The sequence below is a fragment of the Haliotis asinina genome, chromosome 4 (genome assembly GCF_037392515.1).
Source record: "Haliotis asinina isolate JCU_RB_2024 chromosome 4, JCU_Hal_asi_v2, whole genome shotgun sequence".
NCBI classification, from domain to species: Eukaryota; Metazoa; Mollusca; class Gastropoda; order Lepetellida; family Haliotidae; genus Haliotis; species Haliotis asinina.
Genome location: NC_090283.1, coordinates 61,683,607 through 61,704,169, shown reverse-complemented (window position 1 = coordinate 61,704,169; position 20,563 = coordinate 61,683,607). Strand labels below are relative to the sequence as shown.

Here is a 20,563-nt window from a genome sequence, read left to right as displayed (position 1 = left end):
TGGTTCACCTGTCATGGTACACCTGTCATGGTTCACCTGTCATTGTACACCTGTCGTGGTACACCTGTCAGGGTTCACCTGTCATTGTACACCTGTCATGGTTCACCTGTCATGGTACACCTGTCATTGTACACGTGTCATGGTTCACCTGTCATGGTACACCTGTCATGGTTCACCTGTCATGGTACACCTGTCATTGTACACCTGTCATGGGTCACCAGTCATGGTTCACCTGTCATGGTACACCTGTCATGGTACACATGTCATGGTACACATGTCATGGTACACACGTCATGGTACACATGTCGTGGTACACCTGTCATGGTACACCTGTCATGGTTCACCTGTCATGGTACACCTGTCATGGTACACCTGTCGTGGTACACCTGTCAGGGTTCACCTGTCATGGTACACCTGTCATGGTTCACCTGTCGTGGTACACCTGTCATTGTACACCTGTCATGGTTCACCTGTCATTGTACACGTGTCATGGTTCACCTGTCATGGTACACCTGTCAGGGTTGACCTGTCGTGGTTCACCTGTCATGGTTCACCTGTCATTGTACACCTGTCATGATTCACCTGTCATTGTACACCTGTCATTGTACACGTGTCATGGTTCACCTGTCGTGGTACACCTGTCATGGTACACCTGTCATGGTACACCTGTCAGGGTTCACCTGTCATTGTACACGTGTCATGGTTCACCTGTCGTGGTACACCTGTCATGGTACACCTGTCATGGTACACCTGTCAGAGTCGACCTGTCATTGTACACCTGTCATGGTTCACCTGTCATGGTACACCTGTCATGGTTCACCTGTCATTGTACACCTGTCATGGTTCACCTGTCGTGGTACACCTGTCATGGTTCACCTGTCATGGTACACATGTCATTGTACACCTGTCATGGGTCACCAGTCATGGTTCACCTGTCATGGTACACCTGTCATGGTACACATGTCATGGTACACATGTCATGGTACACACGTCATGGTTCCCATGCTGTAAAGTGAATCTGCAAATTATCCCAGAAGTATATAACATTACAACTTGACCAATTCGCAGTATTCAAGCTGCACACGTAATCTAATCAATTCCAATAAGAAGTACTCCATATCTTTGAGTCCCTCAAAAAACCATATAGATGTTATCACTGAATTCAATAGTTTGAAAAATACCAAAGCAATATCAGTTTCCAAATCCTCTTTGAACAAAACTGTGTTTCGCACCCCTGGTTTGTGCTGCTCGACAGGATTGGGATTTCGACCAGACAAGTTTCGGTTTAAAATACCTCCCAGGCAATTATAGAAGAAAACCGTTTCAAGTTTCCCCTATTAAAATACCATTTCTCATAACAGCGAAGAGGGCCTCTATTCTAAAAGCAATAATTTTAATATTATTCAGATTACCTTGCATACTTGTTTCCGAATATACGAATATTTTCAAGACCATTCATGCTTTTTTGCAACTGTTTGTATGTATCTGAAAGGGCTGATACATCAACAGCAAACATTAACGCAAACACATGTACATTACTAACAACTGCTGTCATAAAATACTTCCCTGACACTCTCACATTCCATCTCTTATCTATCTGCATTTTAGCTGCACAATATTTGTTTAATTTTAATCTCTGGCACCAGTCACCAGCAACTGAGGAAATGGTGTAAATCTCGCTCGCAAGTCGCGATGGACGCAGAGGTCCAAACGGCATGGTGACCCTACCTTGATTGTGGTTATTTAAATCCCTTTTGTTGTAATCCCCAATTTACTTTGTATCGTCATCAGTTATCCAAGTATTTTATTTTTTGGTCAACAAGATTTTTAAAAAATGTTATATTTTGCTGGTTGTTATACTCCCTTTTGATGTCAGGCAGAGAACAACTTGTTCCAATCGCAATATGACTGAACAAGTGACAACGTCACTTTAAATTTTAACTCACTCACTCACTGTAAGGGGGTGGTTTTGCACAACTATACAATAATTTGATTCATACGTACGCTGTAGTATATGACACAGTGTATTTCTGTCTGCGACAATTCAACTGCCATGTGGGTTGTTACTACATACCTAGGTGATGTAAACCCAGATGGGATGAAATATACTGACAGGCAAAAGAAACGCAGCCATACTGGACATTTAAGTGTTCATGGAGCATTATACACCTGAAGTCAAGTTGGGGAAAGAATGAATCATGGTCGTACAGCCTGTTTTTCCCATTAAAGCAGTGTTTGACATTGAGGTTAGAAATGTTTTTGTCTGTGGAAATGGAAGAGTATACAACACATATACAACACTGGAATCGCGATGCACGTGCATCATACACGCATTCATGCATAAATTGCCGGCTTGAATGGCAATCGTTTACTTGGTTTCAGAATACAGCAGGTATAGTTAGGTTAATGACAGACCAACGGCAACAAGCCGTTGGACGTCTACACATTCTCCACCGACATTTCTTTTGCCTTTCAGTATGTATGTAAGTGGCCATTGCCCTTAAATTGTATAGCCACAACTGCATCACTTCCACGATAACAGTGTTGCAACCTTACAGCCTTGCTGACGATGGGATGTGGATCATAACATTATATTTGAAACAAACGTATGAGTACTAAGCAGGAGTAGAATATAAAGTATCTAAGGAAACAGGTATGAAGCAGTAAAGATCAGCTTTCAAAGCATTAAAAGACGAACGTCGTCACATCTGGGACAATTACACTGAATTTTACGTCTTTTCACCCCTATACGATTACACAACTATCAACCTTACTGGTAGCTAATATTATCTGCGTCATCCCCGTTCTGAGAGAAAAGGTCCATGAGTAATGTGCTTTACTAAACAGGTCCGTTGTGATGTAAATGTCAAAACATTCAGGGAATACCTGCTTCACGATGATTCCTTTATCACCAATGATATACATCGGTCGACCTTCGTTATGTTTTTCCCCAATGAAAGAGGAACTTTGGGGTAGGATAGTGGTTAACACCTTCGATCGTTGGATTCTGGGTATGATGTGTGAAGCCAGATAACTGAGACGTTGCTGAAAGCGGTCTAACTTTTAACACATATTAGAAAACGATAACAATAAATGAATGAACTGGGAAGCCCTCCCAGTGGTTTGGGGAGAAAACTGTGATTCGATTCCCAACGGGGGCACAACGTCTCAACCCGTGATGATCCGGGGTAGAATAGGTTTACAGCAACCAATATTTGCCATAAAAGGCTCGCTTAGTAGACACATGTCATCGGTTCCCAATCGCGCAGATCGCTCATGCTGTTTGATCACTGGATTGTCTGGTCCAGACGCCGCGATTATTTACAGACCGCCACCTTACAGCTGGAATATTGCTGTGTGAGTTTGGGTTTGTGTTGCATTAATCGACTAATCGCCCCTGGACCAGACAACCCAGTGGTCAAGAGCATCGCAATTGCGATAGGATGACATGTGTGAACCAAGTGAGCGAACCTGACCACCCGATCCTATTAGTCGCCTACGACAAGCATGGGTTACTGAAGATCAATTCTAAGGCTGATCTGCAAGCTATATATGCAATGAACGTAGGGTCAAGAGTACTGTCAGATATATTCTTAATGTTACCTTAGCAGCAACACCAGTCATCGTGACGCCATAACTGCCAGTGATTCAAAGTCAACAGCACATTACATAAAAAATGCTGTGAGCCTTCAAGGGTGAAGATTGTTTGAGCAGATAAACCTGAAAATAGCTATTTGATTCATGAAACTCCTTTTATAACAAGTCATAAAGATGAAGGTGCCACATTTCCTTTAATCAGAAAGGAACAAAGCAAAACATAAGATTTGGTATTTCTTTATTACAAGAATAAAACGAAAGACAAAAGGAAGCAAACAGGTTGAAATTCGAATGCATGGAAACTTGAAAAGAGTCACTTTTATCCTTAAAACGCATTTTACTAGAAGATGAATGGTTGGCATTCACTTTAATTAAAAACTATGTCACCTTGAAAAAAACAAATCATGGGCATTGGTATTCTTTCAGTGGAGGAATTCAACAGAAGCTAAAAGTGAAAATGGGGACGAAATTCAAATGATAAACATTAGGTTTTAGAATACAATGATTGAAATTATTACGCAAATGGACAAATTACAGAACACAAATTATGCATATCGGATTTAAAATGTCAGCGCTTGGGGATTATTCAGACATGTATCTGTTACGTGGAAGCAAGCTCAACCCACACATACTCGGAGCCAAACATAATGTCCAACAGTGCTCTGAATGGATGTTTGTAACCAAACACCGCTGGTGGTAATGCTCAAACTGTAACATACGCTATATTTGGGATTACACTTTCTTGATAAAGTACAAATTCTAGTACTTTTTTGGTTGACTCCCATCGGGATTCGAACCCGCACCGTCATAGCCAGGCACATAATCGCCAGCTCACAAAGCCAGTCGCATAACCTGCTTATCCACCGCGACTTCATGTCGGTGTCCTGTGCATAATCAAATATCAAAAACAATAATCCGTGACGGGTGTCAACTCTCCCTTGAACAAGTGAGTGAGTTGAGTTTTACGCCGCACTCAGCAATCTTCCAGCTATATCTGCGCAGTTGGGAAGCGATTACATGTGTCAACCAAGTCAGCGAGCCTGATCACCCGATTCCGTTAGTCGCCTCTTACAACAAGCAGAGTCGCCTTTTATGGCAAGCATTGGTTGTTTAAGGCCTATTCTACCCCGGACCTTCACGGTTCTGCATTCAACCCAGGGGAACAGGCGACACGCTGACAATCACGACAACTCGAATAATCATTATGAGAGAATATGTTTGTTTTGTCGCTTTTAGCAATGTTCCACCAATATGACAGCCGGGGACACCAAAAATGCTCTTCACATTGTGTACCAACCATGGAAATAAACCTCGGGTGTTCGGTGCGACGAGCGAACGTGTAAACCACTGGGCTACAAGCCGTCCCGATCTGTTAAATGACACCGTAAGGCTAGACATGAGAGATGGTATGCATTTGGTGCTGTCATGGACTTTTTTCAGACTCAGCTTTAATTTTCTGAGGAAAGATGCTCAGGGGCGCATTATTCTATTCTGCTAATTTAGCAATTAATCCAACACACCCAGCAATCACTGTTGCGCTCCGTTGACTTGACGTTCCTGTACGATGTGAAAACATATTCGTAGAATCTGTGCAAATCGATATATTGTGTTTGAGGAAAACCAACTGCTGTTTGTCAGTTGGTGTTCTTCAAGATTACAGCTGTTGGTGAAAAATCTAACTTGAATAGAAATCAAATATTGTCTTTGAATATTTTATATCTTCACAGTCAATGGCGCTGTACGTTTGCAGTTATTGTGTGGCACATATTTGAGACAAAGAACAATGAAAGTTTTCATCTTTAAGAGCATTTTGTCACACCAACTGTACCCATCTGAGATTCTTGTGCGCATGGAAACGGATAACTATGAACGAACTACGTGGTGAGTGTGAGTTTAGTATTCAGCGATTTTAAGGCTTTTATCAGTATTCCAACAATATCACGTCAGTGTACGCTAGAAGTGGGTTTCACATTATGTACCCATATGGGGAATCGAACACGGATCTTAAGCGTGATGAACGAACACTATGACAACTAGGCCAGACGCCCCTGCTACGGTGAAAGGGTCTAACGTCACCATTAAGATGGCTGAACTGTTCATACAGAGGCAGAGGATTGAACTACCGACCCTTGATCTCTCAGCTGTAGAAGATCCAGACCGTCACCTGGCTGGATGGAATATTGCTTAGTGCGGCGCAAAACTTCACTCACTCACTCTCAACTTTAACCCCTGTGTCCTAAACAAGAAACCACAAGAACAAAAGCTTATGACCTAAGTGCTTTATATCGACTACATGCAATATAGGTCTATATTCTTACATTGAATCTAAGCTGGTCCACGCCATGAATGAAAGGCTGTGTATTTGTTTGTTTGTTTGTTTGTTTAGTGTTGGTCCTGTTAGTAATTCAACATACACTAGTAACCCCTGTGGTGGGTTTAATGTTTTAAGATCTTAGCTGACACTTGATATACCTTCGGTTGCTAGCGATCTATAGACCGGTTCTAATATCTCATTTCCTGTTTCGAAATCCAGTTTTAGAGGTAGAGTTCTTATATCAGGTAGTTTTATTTCATGTATCTGTGTATATTCCAGGTGGTTCTCCTGTCCTTCGTTGTTGGGCTTTTAGTGATTTACATTTATTTATGATGTAGTTAAGAACAAGTTTTAGTCACGATACGGCTGAAATGTTGCCGGTGCGACTTTAAATTTTAACTCACGCTTAATATCTAACATGTCACGAAGCCCCCAACCTGTAGTCTCCTTTTGATCTTCAGTGACAATGTCACGACACACGGGTTAAATTAACTACACAGTACCGTGTGCAGGTCGTCCACATTTAGAATATCTTTCACATTTGAGAACCGAAATAAAATCGATGGCGCTCTTTCCACGGTGATTTCAAAGAGAATGACACAAGTCTTAGTCAAACATAGCTCGGGATAACTCAAGGCCTCTCAGTAAAACTTCCAATAGGTTCACTGTAGACACAAGAGGAACATTTCTCATTTTGACAAATTAGTGACAGACATGACGCCCGAAGCATTTCCCTTTATGCTTTATTAAACGCCCAGTACCGTAGGTTTTTTCGTTTGTACTTTTTACCTTTTATTTAACCATTAACAACTGCGTGAACGAGTGTGCATGACCCTCGTGTGAGTACAAAACTTGCCTGTGGGTGTGTTTATGACGAGTGTAACGGATAGGACAGCCTACGCTCTCCTATCCACGAAGCGCTGGTATCGTCAGTATTTGATAGTGATTTGAGCACCGGCTCATTTTATAATCAGAAAAGTCCCACATCGTATCAAGATAGCTGGTATATATGGAAAGGGTTTTATCGCATTTAACACGAAAGACGAAATTAGAAATCGGTGTAACCAGGTTTGTTTGTGGTGACTCTTTTCACTTTCACACGAGAAAATTCGGATCGGTTGAAAAGTAGGTCATTGTCTGGTTAATGAGACTCATGCTAGTAACCTGTGATGAAACCTGGATCCACCACTATGATCCTGAGAGCAAACAAGAATCCATGGAATGGAAACATGTCACTTCTCCCAGGACCAAAAAGTTCAAAGCCTCCGGATCAGTGCAAAAGGTAATGGCGACAGTCTTCTGGGATAGCAAAGGCGTCATCCACATAGATTACTTACCAAAAGGAAGAACAATGAATGGGGAATATTACGCTAACTTGTTGAGGCAAGTGGGACAGTCAATCAAAGAGAAGCGCCGGGGCAAGATCAGACGTGGTTTTCTTCTACATCAAGACAATGCTCCAGTACACACCTCTCGTGTTGCAGCCGCTGCTGTCCAGGAATGTTGGTACGAAATCTTGCCGCATCCCCCCTACTCTCCAGACCTGGCACCAAGTGTTTACCATCTGTTCCCAAATCTCAAGAAACACTTGCGTGGTCGTAGATTTCAGGATGATAATGAGCTTATTGCTGCTACTGAGGCTTGGTTTGAGGACCAAAATGGCGCCTTGTACAGAGATGGCATCAGCGCCTGGCAGAAAAGATGGAACAAGTGTCTTGACTCACAAGGTGACTATGTTGAAAAATAAATGTGGTTCATACCAATATTTTGTGTTTTTCTATGCAAGGCTCAAAACTTATTGACATCCCCTCGTATATATCTCACATAATTTCCATTGACTGTGTAAAAGTTCTCGGCATCCATGTCAGAATTTAACACACTTTAGATTAAACATAAAATAATTGGTTTTACCACTGAAATAGTGTCCTGAATATATCAACAATTAGACGGTTTTACCACGTATCGTACTGTGAGCAGCACGCTTACCTGTCTGACATCAATTTTACCGTAAATGAAAAATAACGTTTCACAACACCTAAATATTCATTGAATATTCATCTAGGACATAAACGTTTTTATTATATGATTATGTAACTATGTCACTTCATAAGTATGCAATGAAAGCTACAAAGAGATCGTTTTTCAGTATGGAACTATAAGAATATGGACGTAAGGTTTGTCCAAATTAGGACATGTCCTGGTTTACATACTTTTAAACAATGTTCGTATAAATATTGTTTGAGTTAGACATCCTGCCATAAAAATACCATTTTAATCGAATTTGAACTGATTGTATTATGGAACACAATAATAATGCATCATAAAACGTTTCTGACAAACTCAGTCAATTTTCATAATTATTTTGTCTATGAAAACGACACAAACAAATTCAGTGGAACGAGACAGTTCCTTTAAATATACGTGCCTACACATTTCATAAATTGGAAAAATCATTTTCATTAATATCAGTTCTATTAATAAGGCTGAATTAAATCGCTGTTTATTAACCTGTTCATGTGAAACTGCAATATAAGTTCCAATGTACTGAATCTTGTACATCACAGGAACTAAAGCACATGTTGCAGTAATGGCTAAATGTGATCTTCCAACACTTGTGTAGAGGCTTAGAATGTGGTCTAGTACACTTACTGAGTCAATTCCCCATATACACATTATTCAAACAATCAAAAGCTTTCAATGCATATAAACGCATACGCTATGTCCACATATCATATCATGTTGAACAAGGATATATGTAGATACTGAAATTAGTTTCATGAAAAATATACTCGAAGTGCAATCGAAATGATAGGGCCATTATGGTTACTCTTGTTCTACTCATGTTCATCAAAGAAATGGCCTAAAGTGTACAACAATGTTGACGTGTGACATCACTAGTAGTAGATTCACTACCGATGACTGATTTCTTTCAAACTGGCGGCTTCGCTGACAAGGGTACACAGAATTTGGCGAAGACTCTTCCCTTGATTCGGGGATCGTCTGTAAACTTGGACAGTTTCTTATGAATTATCAAATCATTGCTATGTATCGATTTTTACTTTGCTATTTATTGCCACGATACTCTTCCCCTGAACATTTTGAGCCAAAGTCAGCAATGATTAGACGTCTGGATGTCTGAAAATTTCGGAAAATGCTATTCAGTGTAAAGTCGTAAATTTCAAACAAGCGCAGGCTTTCGAGCACAGCGTTCGTTCTTGCACACAGTATCTTTCGTTTCGTTTTATCTAGAGAGTTGGCATTGGTGACAAAGACCATTTGTACTTTGATTCTAAGATGTGTACGGAATGCAGTTATGCATTTGACTATGAAATATACGTGATGTAAAAGGTGTCTCAAAGTCGGTCTTTTCGAAAATATCCCAGCCGATTCTGGTTCATCGGCGACGTTTCAGAATTATCATTACTGGTTTCATGAAAACTCGATATCAGTGATCATTAATGTTCTATTTCTGAAATTCAATACTACCATCATTTATCCTGTATTTTCACATACAGCAAATACATATAGCAAATAACGCTCTCAATCGCGATTTTGTATATTGTGAAAAATGGCGACATTTACGATGAAGTCTATTTTGAAGATAATGTTAAGCACTTTAGCTTGGTCTGAGATAGTAGTGGATGGCATTACTATGTTGTACAATTCCACATTTCTGTGTAAGTTTATTGCCGTACACCGGCAAGTGCAATTCTCGCACAACGTTAACTTTTCAAACCTTACGAAAATATTCGCCTAAAAAAAAAAAAAAAAAAAAAAAAAAAAAAAAAAAAAATCACATCGGCATCCAGGGGTTTGCCAACTGTTAGCGATTGCAGGCTCCCAGTACTAGTCTGTTCCTCAACGGCGCGTATACATACTGTCTGACTTAGTGCCGGCTCGCCGTTTATTTAGGGAATACGAAAAATGCAATCTCATACATTTTAGCATTGTTATTGTGGTGTTAGGAAATTTGGATGGTTTGCAGGATTTGTTGGAAATGGTTTATGAAGCTCCATATTGTACAAACATATATCGGTTCTAAGGTTTATTACCCACGTGGTCAGTGTATGGGTAGTTGCACAAGAGTCACACGAGTGTCGTATCGCGTTGACCTGTGTCGTATCGCGTTGACCTGTGTCGTAACGACTTGACCTGAGAGTCTAACGATTTCACTGGATAACCGATGATTTCTCAATTACGTCACGTTGGGACTGAACTTGTTTCCATTCATAACAAACGTGATTTCATTCATTCTGGAACTAGATCCACTGATTGTGATTCGAACTGAGACATTTTATCCGTCGAAAAACATAAACGTCTGTTCCCACCAGTGATGTTAGATGAGTGAAGCAACTGCAAACCCAGAAAAGGGGTGCTACGGAGTAGTTTACAGTAGGAGGCAATGTAAGGCGATGACAACTGACATTCATCGATCGTGACGTCGGTAACCAAGGTATTAAAGGTAGTGACATCATTACAGTCTGACGTCATGCAAAAGTGTAGAACAGTATAACATTATTCCGCGACGCTTTCTGTAGCCGCTTTAGGTTTGAAACCATACACATAACAAAAAACACGCTATTCTGCCATTATGATGCATGAAAAACGTGGGTAATAAATAAAATACCACACTCCGTCTCATTACTTACGAATTACACGAAACGAGTGTCCCTCCTATGGTATCTGACCTTTAGCTTGGTCAGACACCATGGGAAGGACTCGCGTTTCGTATAATTCGTTTGTAATGAGACAGAGTGTAGTTTTCTCTATATATGCTATTCTTACGATAGAGGCGGACGATATCATGTGTACAATGGGATCCTCGAAAGGAAGCCCTCGGTAATGTTGGGAATGAAGCAGTAGGAAGGGTGTGAGGGTGAAGGGGAATACACCTGAGATAAATGCAGAATATTTTGCCATTTGCCTTTAACCCCCTGGATGCCGAGTTTTTTTTCAGGCGCACATTTTCATAAGGTTTGAAAAGTGAACGTTGTGCGGGTTTTGCGCTCGCATGGTCCTAGATCTGCGTACGGCTATAAAATTGCACAGACATGTAGAATATTCAATTTCTTATCCGTTGTTCAAATATAACTGCGGCTACCTCAGAGGTTTGAGAAATAGACACTGCTAAAAGTTGTCCAAAACTTTTGTGTGTGTTCAAAAGCAGTAAATTTCTCAGTTTTTTTATCGTGCACCAATAAAAGCACTCTGCTATGATTTTTTTAATTTGGCATCTTTACGGAAAGTGTGAGCGAAGAAAATACAGCTTGACATCTGAACGACATAAGTGTATATGAAATGGATGCATGAGCGAATTGCATAACGTCATACTCACAAAATCAAAAATGACCTGCAACAAATGTCAAAAATCGATTTTCTACTATGACGTCAAACATCGAGAGAGAGGTCATGCACGTATAAAGATAAGGGGGCATACCTCAGCTATGGTTTATATTAGGTCAATGTAACTCCGATCACATGGAGAGAATTTGCTGTGGATACCGACAGTACATTTTCGTTATGTTTTGTTCACAGTGAACCAAACTATTCCAATACAAAGTTCCCCAATGTGAGAGGATACCTTTTGGTAGTTTCACAATTTGTACGAAAAGATGCCAATGTACTACATCAAAAAGCAGGTAATAGCGATTTGGATGCCCCTATCCGATACATATTTTAGTGCTTAGATTCCCATATTCTCCTGTTTGTGTAGATGTATTTTGATGAATTTTCCATTCTTATTAACGGAGTAACAGCCACATTTTCAAATGTAATGAAATAACTGAAAATAATGCGACATTTTAGTTGACGTCACGGCATTTTTTGTGCATTTTGTGACGTTGGAAAAAGACGACCCTGTTTGCTGATTAGTATATATCTAACCTAATTTCCACTCAATGTGTAAAAGATCTCGGCTTCTGTGTCAGAATTCAACACTTTTTAGCCAAAATATAAAATGAATGGATTTATCACTGAAATAGTGTCCTGAATATGTCAACAATTACACTGTTTTACTACATATCTTATTTTTAGCAACACGCGCACCTGCCTAGCATCAATTTAGTGTAAATGAAAATTTCACAACACCTGAATATTCATTGAGTATTCATGTAGGAAATAGACTTTTCTTCTCATGACTATGAAATCAATTCCCTTCATAAGTATGCAATGAAAGGTACAAAGAGATCGCTTTTTCTGTAAAAAAGGTTTTGGAAAATGGACGTAAGGCTTGTCCAAATTAAGACATGACCTGATTTATATATTTTTAACAATTTTGAATAAATATTGTTTGAGTTAGATATTCTGCCATCAGATATATTTTAATCCAATTTGAATTGACTTAAAATCGCCTTTCAAAATAGGCTTCATCGTAAATGTCGCCATTTTTTAAAATTTACAAAATCGAGATTCACAGCGTTATTTGCAGTATGTTTTGAAATGTGAAAATCGGATAATTACTGGGAGTAATGAACTTCAAAACTAGCATATTAATGATCACTGATATCAAGTTTTCATGTAACCAGGAATGATAATTCTGAAACGTCACCGATGTACCCAGAATCGGTTGGGATGTTTTCGAAAATACACTCACAGGAACGCCGAAGTGCGCTTTCCGCCATATTGGATAGTGTTTACAAAATCACGTGTCGAGAAGGCTAGTATTGAGACGCCTATTACATCATGTATACTTCATAGTTAGCTGCGACAAATGCATCATTGAATTCCCCAAACATCTTAAAATCAAATTACAAATGGTCTTTGTCACCAATACCAACTGTCTAGACAAAACGAAACGAAATATACTTTGTATGAAAACGAACGCTGTGTTGGAAAGACAACGCTTGACTGAAATGTAAACAAAGAAAAATTCCAATTTTACACTGCCTAGCATTTTCAGAAATTTTCCAACATCCAGCCCTCTAATCATTGCTTACAATGGCTCAATACGCTTAGTATATTCAGGGGAAGAGTATCGTGGCAAAAAATAGTAAATTGAAAATAGATACAATGAAAAAATTTGGTAATTCATAAGAAACTGTCAAACCTTTAGTGCAGCGTGACGCCATGACTGACGCAAAATCACGCAGAACGACAACGGTACTTATCGGCATTTCTGGCTCCTCCGTCATTTACAATGTAAACGATAAGAACATAAAACAATACACAGATAGTCAGAATAATTCTGATTACTTACATCTCACATTTATATACAAAAGATCCCTGAATCACGCAAAAAGTCGTCGCAAAATCCTGCGTACCCTTCTCAACGAAGCCGCCATTTTGAAAGAAGTCGGTCATCGGTAGTGATGTCACACGTCAACATTGTTGCACATATTAGGCAATTTCTTTGAGGTGAAGGTCGGTTGAACAAGAGTAAACACAATGCCCATACCATTCCGATTGCACTTTTAGTATTGTGATGTATATTTTGCGCATCGTTCAGACATTTTTTCATGAAATTGATTTCAGCATCTACATATATCCATGTTCCACACCATATCACGTGTGGATATAAGGTATCCGTTTTTATTCTTTGAAAGCTTTTGATTGTTTGAATAATATTTACATGGGAAATTGACTCAGTAAGTGTATTACACCACATTTTAAGCCTCTACACAAGTGTTGGAAGATCACACGTAGCCATTACTGCAACATATGCTTTAGTTCCCGTCATGTGCAATATTCAATACGTTGGGACAAATATTGCAGTTTCATATGAACAGGTTAATAAACAGCGATTTACTTCCAACTTATAAGTAAAACGGATAATAATAATGAAAATGAATTGTACATTTTATCAAATGTAGGGGCACACATACTACTATTTAAAGGAATTGTCTTGTTCATTGTATTGGTTTGTGTCGTTTTTATAGACAAAACTATTATGAATATTAATTGACCAGGTGCGAGTTTGTCAAAACGTTTCATGATTCATTATCATTGGTTTTCGATAATAAAGTCAATTCAAATGCGCTTAAAATATATCTGATGGCAGAATGTCTAACTCAAACAATATTTATACGGAAATTGTTAAAAATATATAAATCAGGTCAAGTCTTAATTTGGACAAGCCTTACGTCCATTTTCTAATACTTCTTTACAGAAAAAGCGATCTCTTTGTACCTTTCATTGCATACTTATGAAGGGAATTGATTTCATAATCATGAGAAGAAAAGTCTTTTTCCTAAATGAATACTCAATGAATATTCAGGTGTTGTGAAATTGTCATTTACGCTAAATTGATGCTAGGCAGGGGCACGTGTTGGTCACAATAAGATATGTAGTAAAACCGTCTAATTCTTGATTGTTGACACCATTTCAGTGGTCAAGCATTCATTTTATATTTTGGCTAAGAAGTGTTGAATTCTGACACAGAAGCCGAAATCTTTTACACATTGAGTGGAAATTAGGTTAGATATATACTAATCAGCAACCAGAGCCGTCTTTTTCCAACGTCACAAAATGCACAAAAAATGCCGTGACGTCAACTAAAATGTCGCATTATTTTCAGTAATTTCATTACATTTGAAAATGTGGCTGTTACTCCGTTAATACTGATGCAAAATTCATCAAAATACATCTACACAAAGAGGAGAATATGGGAATCTAAGAACTAAAATATGTATCGGATAGGGGCATCCGAATCGCTATTACCTGCTTTTTAATGTAGTACATTGGCATCTTTTCTTACACATTGTGAAACTACCAAAAGGTATCCTCTCACATTGGGGAACTTTGTATTGGAATAGTTTGGTTCACTGTGAGCAAAACATAACGGAAATATACTGTCCGTATCCACAGCAAATTCTCTCCATGTGATCGGAGTTACATTGACCTAATGTAAACCATAGCTGAGGTATGCCCCCTTATCTTCATACGTGCATGACCTCTCTGTCGACGTTTGACGTCATAGAAGAAAATCGATTTTTGACATTTATTGCGGTTCATTTTTTATTTTGAGTATGACGTTATGCATTAGCACATACATCCATTTCATATACACTTATGTCGTTCAGATATCAAGCTTTATTTTCTTCGCTCACACTTTCCGTAAAGATGCCAAATTAAAAAAATCGTAGCAGAGTGCTTTTATTGGTGCACGATTAAAAACGGAGATATTTACTGTTTTTGAACACACACAAAAGTTTTGTACAACTTTTAGCTGTGTCTATTTCTCAAACCCCTGAGGCACCAGCAATTATATTTATACCAATGGATAGGAAATTAAATATTCTACATTTCTGTGCAATTTTTTAGCCGTACGCAGATCCAGTACCACACGAGCGCAAATCTCGCAAAACGTCCACTTGTCAAACCTTACGAAAATGTGCCCCTGAAAAAAAAACTCGGCATCCAGGGGGTTAAACACCAGTTATACTAAGGTTGTGAATTCCCGATCATTTATCTGTCTTCGTATGCTAACTTTACGACACGGGTAAACTTGCTGTGGTATTTGACCAGACCTTGAGGTTTAGTGGTTATTGCAAAAGTTAATGCTAGTTCCGCCATATATTATATGGCGGACATCGCCTTTCCATTTGACCAACCTGATTTTTGTTGAAATGAGATGTTTTGTTGACATGAGATGTCTAACGACGGCTCAGTCAAAGCAACGACGAAAGGTCAGTGACAGTGGCCATGACGTCAGCATCGATAGGTATGACGTCATGCCGCCAGTCCGAACAATCTTGCTGTCGAGTCATACAGACACAGCGAGTGACAGACAGAAATAGACCTGCCTAGCGGCGGCATCAACATTACATGTTATTAGCCGTCGTTTCCCAAAGTTGTGTTTGCAGTTAACATCGAAGTAGTTGTAAATAAGGAATGCACTGGCGAAATTCCGGATCAACTGGGAGCCGTATTTATAAAAAAAAAGTCTCAGAATTAAAATTACTCCTATCGGTGGAAAATTCTGAGCATTTTCTGAAAGTTACTCTTAAGTTTCAAAATTTTCTTAAGATCTGGTTATAGCTAAAGCCTCTTTACTCTTAAGAATACTCTTAGAGCGAGCAAATGTCTGTAACTTGAGAGTGGTCTGAAAGTTCTGTTTGAGAGGAACTACATGCCCACAAGTTGCCATCTACTCGGAGACAGTGGCAACCCCTGCGAACGCTGGTTACTAACACCGTACTTGAGACCACAGACAGATTACAACTGGTACGACGTTTCCGGCTTTTTCTTATTAGATAAGTGTGCTCAATACAACCATTACGACGAACTTGCATTCATAAAAGACATTTTACCTACCCAAAGAGAGTTTCCACACATGTTCACCCTGTCATGAAAAGGGTACGGTATGCAACATCCCCTGTAACTTTATTGGTTAGAGTAATTTCCCTTTCTTTGTGGGTTTCTACTAAAATCATGCAGGATAATTCCAGAAATAAGATCATTATTCCTTGGATATTAATCAAATTGTAAAACAACTTGTAATTTCTGCCACATTGTTATATATGATTTCACTGCAATCCAGTTATAAGTATATATGTATACTTTCAAAGACATACCATTACTCCCATCAAGTTTAAAATGAAATGAGATTTTGTAAGTACGCAAAGTCTCTGCCATCCAGTTATCAGAGAATGTTTTTTCAAACGCATCAAATACATGACGCGTTTATATTTTTGGGAAAATATTTCATGACGAGACACTACACAATGTAAATTCCAACTTCTAATTGATACTGACATATGTGCAGATTTCATGTTTCTTTTAGGGGTTACACATATACTGTCAATAGAAAATATTTTTTTTGTTTTGATTGTATTTCAGAGCACACTGGCGCACTAGATCTGTTGTAGAAAGGGGCATTGGTCAGCTAAAAAGAAGATTTCATGTTTTGCATGGTGAGGTGAGGGTATAACCAGAGGAAGCATGTAGGGTTATCATTGCTTGTGCCATACTGCACAACATATTCAAGCAGAGGAATCTCCATATACCTCCTGCTGAAGAATCTGCTGATGGTGGTGATCATGGGGACAGTGATGATGGCGGAGATGGTGTTGATGGCTGGTTTCCGCCACAAGAAACTTCCACCGCTGATGGACAGCGATACAGACAACACTGCACAAATGTTCACTTTCAAGATTATGTAGCTACATTTATTAAGAAAAAGCATGCAAATCAATAAAAAAATTATGTTTAGGTAATAACTACATTAACATCTCTACTGCAACAATGTTATCCCTGTAGCTATTCCAGATATGTTCATAATGACAAGCAAGTTCAGATATGGTTCTTTCATTTAATTATCACATTGATCTGTTTTCATTTTTTCCAGTTTAAGCATCAATAGTTCTTTCTGAAGCTGCAGTACATTAATCTGCAACAATGTATTTGTTTCTGGAAAGTTCTTTATCACTGAGGTGTACAATCCTTGTGCAGGGTGGAACCTGACTGGAGATTGATGCAGTAGCTGCACAGTTGGGCTGGGGTGAGGCAAGTACATCCAATGGGAAGCAGACTTCAGCTTCAAGAACATCAGCTTCCTGACTTCTGAAAGGAAATATTTTAAATGAATGTCTGAATGTAAAACTTAAAGTCAGCATCATAAAGTATTGTAAACCAAAAGGAATAAATGTTTGCCTATTTCATATGTCCATGACCTGCAAAAGGGTTGAATCGAAGCTCACCCCAGTTCCACTTATGCTGACGTTGGATTGGCCAAGAACATCATAGACTGCTTTGGAAACAGCACTCAGCTTGCTTGGACCAGGTCCTCCTCCTACAATCATTAAAAAAAAATAGTTTTGAATGTACTTTCAGGTTACCTTTTAGGTTATCTAATAAGTTTATCTAGCTAAGTATGTACTAGGATGTGTTTACAAGACAGTTAAGATGTAACATGGTCTGAAAAGAAAATATAATTAATGTGGGTTTTTTTTCAATTTTATTTTACATTTATTTTAATCATATAGGCATATGCTCATGTAGATTATTTTGTATAAATGAGAACACGTCTATCAAGTAGAAGTAATCAAGCAATGTTTTCTTGTTCATACACTGACCCATTTGTCAATATAACTAACAGTAATTTAGAAAGTAATATTTCATCAGTATTGCTCGTTCTCATATATGCTTGTACACATGAGTTAACAACGCCTATATATCTGTATCTAACTCTAACTTTGTGTACACGGCATTTGTGTATATTACCGGAATAAACGAGGCTTGAGTAATGTCCCTGAAATTGAAATTGATTTATTTTTCATCGATTTTGAGATCAAATTGAACAGAAATGTAAAATTATTACTTACCAGTGCCACTGACATGTCTTTTGAAGGCAGATGTCTCCTGCCTTGACTCAGACTGGATGTTATACCATCTATTCTCACAGTCATCGCTCGACCAATCTACGTTGGGAAATGCAGCGTTGGCATTGGCTGCCACCTCCCCTCATGCCTCCTTTTTCATTCGAGATGTTATTCCCGGTCCAAACTTGCGCTTGACGTTTGACTTCCCCTCATCAACAAGTCGGACCAAGAACAATGCCTGGTCCGATGTCCACTTTGGCTTTCGATTCATTGTAACAATGTGTGGCGGATCCATCGTGCGAATCTTTAGCAGATGTCAAATTCACGTCTGCTTGTTTACATCACGTGATGTAAGATCTCGCCACCGGACCGGAAGCGTGTTTGACATTCTAAAAATAGCACAGGGATTCCCCTGGTTACGACCAATGTCGGTTCTATTTGTTACGCTCATAGTTTCCTTTTGCTCCTAGCTAAGAGTTACTCTCAGAGCCATTATAACTGCACTTTTAAGTGTGACTCTTAGTTAAGAATTTTCTTAGCGACATAAGAGTATTCTTAAGAAATTTCCGAGATCTTTTTATGAATACAGACCCTAATCTTCTGGCGTGGCCACGATTATCCAGTGAAAGTAGTCGATTATCTGGGGTCAACCACGTACGACATATGATTGCTATTCTCGACACGTTGTAGTCTTATGAAGTTCTTAAACTCATTCTCAGTTATATATCGTGACAACTAACCAAACTGTATATTCGCCATAAATGCATGTATAATATATTCACCATAAATACATACAAATCATAAAAATACAAAACCAAAAACACCATACTAGGGACCATGGGGCCTTACGGTACATGCTACCTGCATGGACCCTAGCTGGATAAACCCATTCTTAATACACTGGCTGCGAAGAAAGATAAGAATTGTTATGCTATGAACGTTTCGAGACTAATTGCCCTCGACAATCTTGTACGTCACCCTTGTGCTGTCCCATTTTTTTAATTGTCCTTGGACGCTCATCATCACCACATGGCTAATTGCGAATTCGTGGCAACCGACCACTGGATGTTGTTCCATGTCGCAGGCATAGAAATGTTCGAGTCTGGACAATCAAGTGATCGATATTATTACCATCGATCCCCGCCATTACGGGGGTTAACCACCCGATCCACAGTTCAGATTTTCCTACTTGGAGATAATGAACGATGCCTGAACTAACTGCCGTGAACATGATACTTAGTGCACGCGCACATGATATCCTATTATTAACAGCTAGTGGAGCATTACTTAACCGTTACCTTTGAACATCTCAGAGATACATAAATGGCATCAACTGGACTTACTACAGAGTGAGTTACGACTGAAAAACGTTTCTGCCAAAAAGTGCTAATTACTGATAAACGTTTATATTTTATCATGTCGGGACGCGGTGGTATCTACAGAAGGCTGGCCTCTTGCTAGTGATGTACATAGGCTGCCATCAGGTGTTCTGCTGAAAACATTATGAGACTATGAGAGAGCTAATTACTGATAACGTTTTTATTTTACAGCGTCGTTTATGTTTTACGCGGCTATCACTGGAACACTGGTGTTGAATGCCTGTTTTGTTATTGATTCTTGAAATTGTTTGTAAGTGACATCGCTAATATTTCAGCAATATCGTGACTAAATAAAGTTATAGTTTCATGATAATTAAAAGTAAATTATTAACATGTGTCAACGAAGGACAGTAAAACAGTAATCTTCCACAAACACAAATTATATTCTAGATCAGTAATTAAGTCTAAAGCAGTTTAACTACTAAAGACGATACAATATAAAAACAGTCTATAGACTGAGGGGAGATCGTCTGTAGGGACGGTTTTGCTGGTGATGAATACAAGTTGGAATTAAGTACTAAAACGTGAACGAAATAGAATATTGTGATACTGTGACTGAATCGGTATGTTTTTACATCTCTTTCAGTAATTAACCACAGACACTATTAAGTCACACAGTTAACATCAAATAACATGTTTCCCAATTTTAATATGGGTGGCTATTGCAAATCTACTAGCTCGGTCGGTCAGTTTGATTTCTATCGTTGGTCGCTTAAACAGTTTTCATTTGGATTCGTTTTGTGGCTTAATACTATCTACACAGAAAACGAGTCTCATTAACCTCAGTGCAGAGATGATATTATGCCAGTGATATGTACTTCACAAGACATACATTGAAAAGGTAACTGTTCTATTCACATAATAGTCGGTTATCACGGAATCTGTTTTGGGAGGAGTGCTCGAGACCAGCACGGCTTCTTCCAGATACTGCTCGTGTTAAAGCAGGGGAGAAACAGGGTAAGTAGTTAATATTGCCAGCTGTGCAGCTAATGGCTCTCAAGAGCTTTGTAAATCTT

General features: G+C 38.9%; 1 protein-coding gene and 1 pseudogene across 1 annotated transcript; one reads left to right on the top strand and one right to left on the bottom strand.

Annotated features, from left to right (window-relative positions):
- Nucleotides 1-251: 251 nt before the first annotated feature.
- On the top strand, nt 252-17,010 carry LOC137282098 (uncharacterized). The gene is made up of 3 exons (XM_067813830.1): nt 252-380; nt 758-1,036; nt 16,867-17,010. The coding sequence occupies exons 1-3, from the start codon at nt 252-254 to the stop codon at nt 17,008-17,010; spliced, it is 552 nt and encodes a 183-aa protein (XP_067669931.1).
- Nucleotides 17,011-17,159: 149 nt separating this feature from the next.
- On the bottom strand, nt 17,160-18,463 carry LOC137281240 (uncharacterized; annotated as a pseudogene).
- Between the last annotated feature and the right edge of the window lie 2,100 nt (nt 18,464-20,563).

Coding starts and splice junctions, on each gene's coding strand:
- LOC137282098 (XM_067813830.1), top strand. CDS start 252: ATGGTACACATGTCATGGTACACATGTCATGGTACACACGTCATGGTA. Junction 381..757: donor GTCATGGTACACCTGTCGTG/GTACACCTGTCA, acceptor TACACCTGTCAG/AGTCGACCTGTCATTGTACA. Junction 1,037..16,866: donor ATCTGCAAATTATCCCAGAA/GTATATAACATT, acceptor CTCCTGCTGAAG/AATCTGCTGATGGTGGTGAT.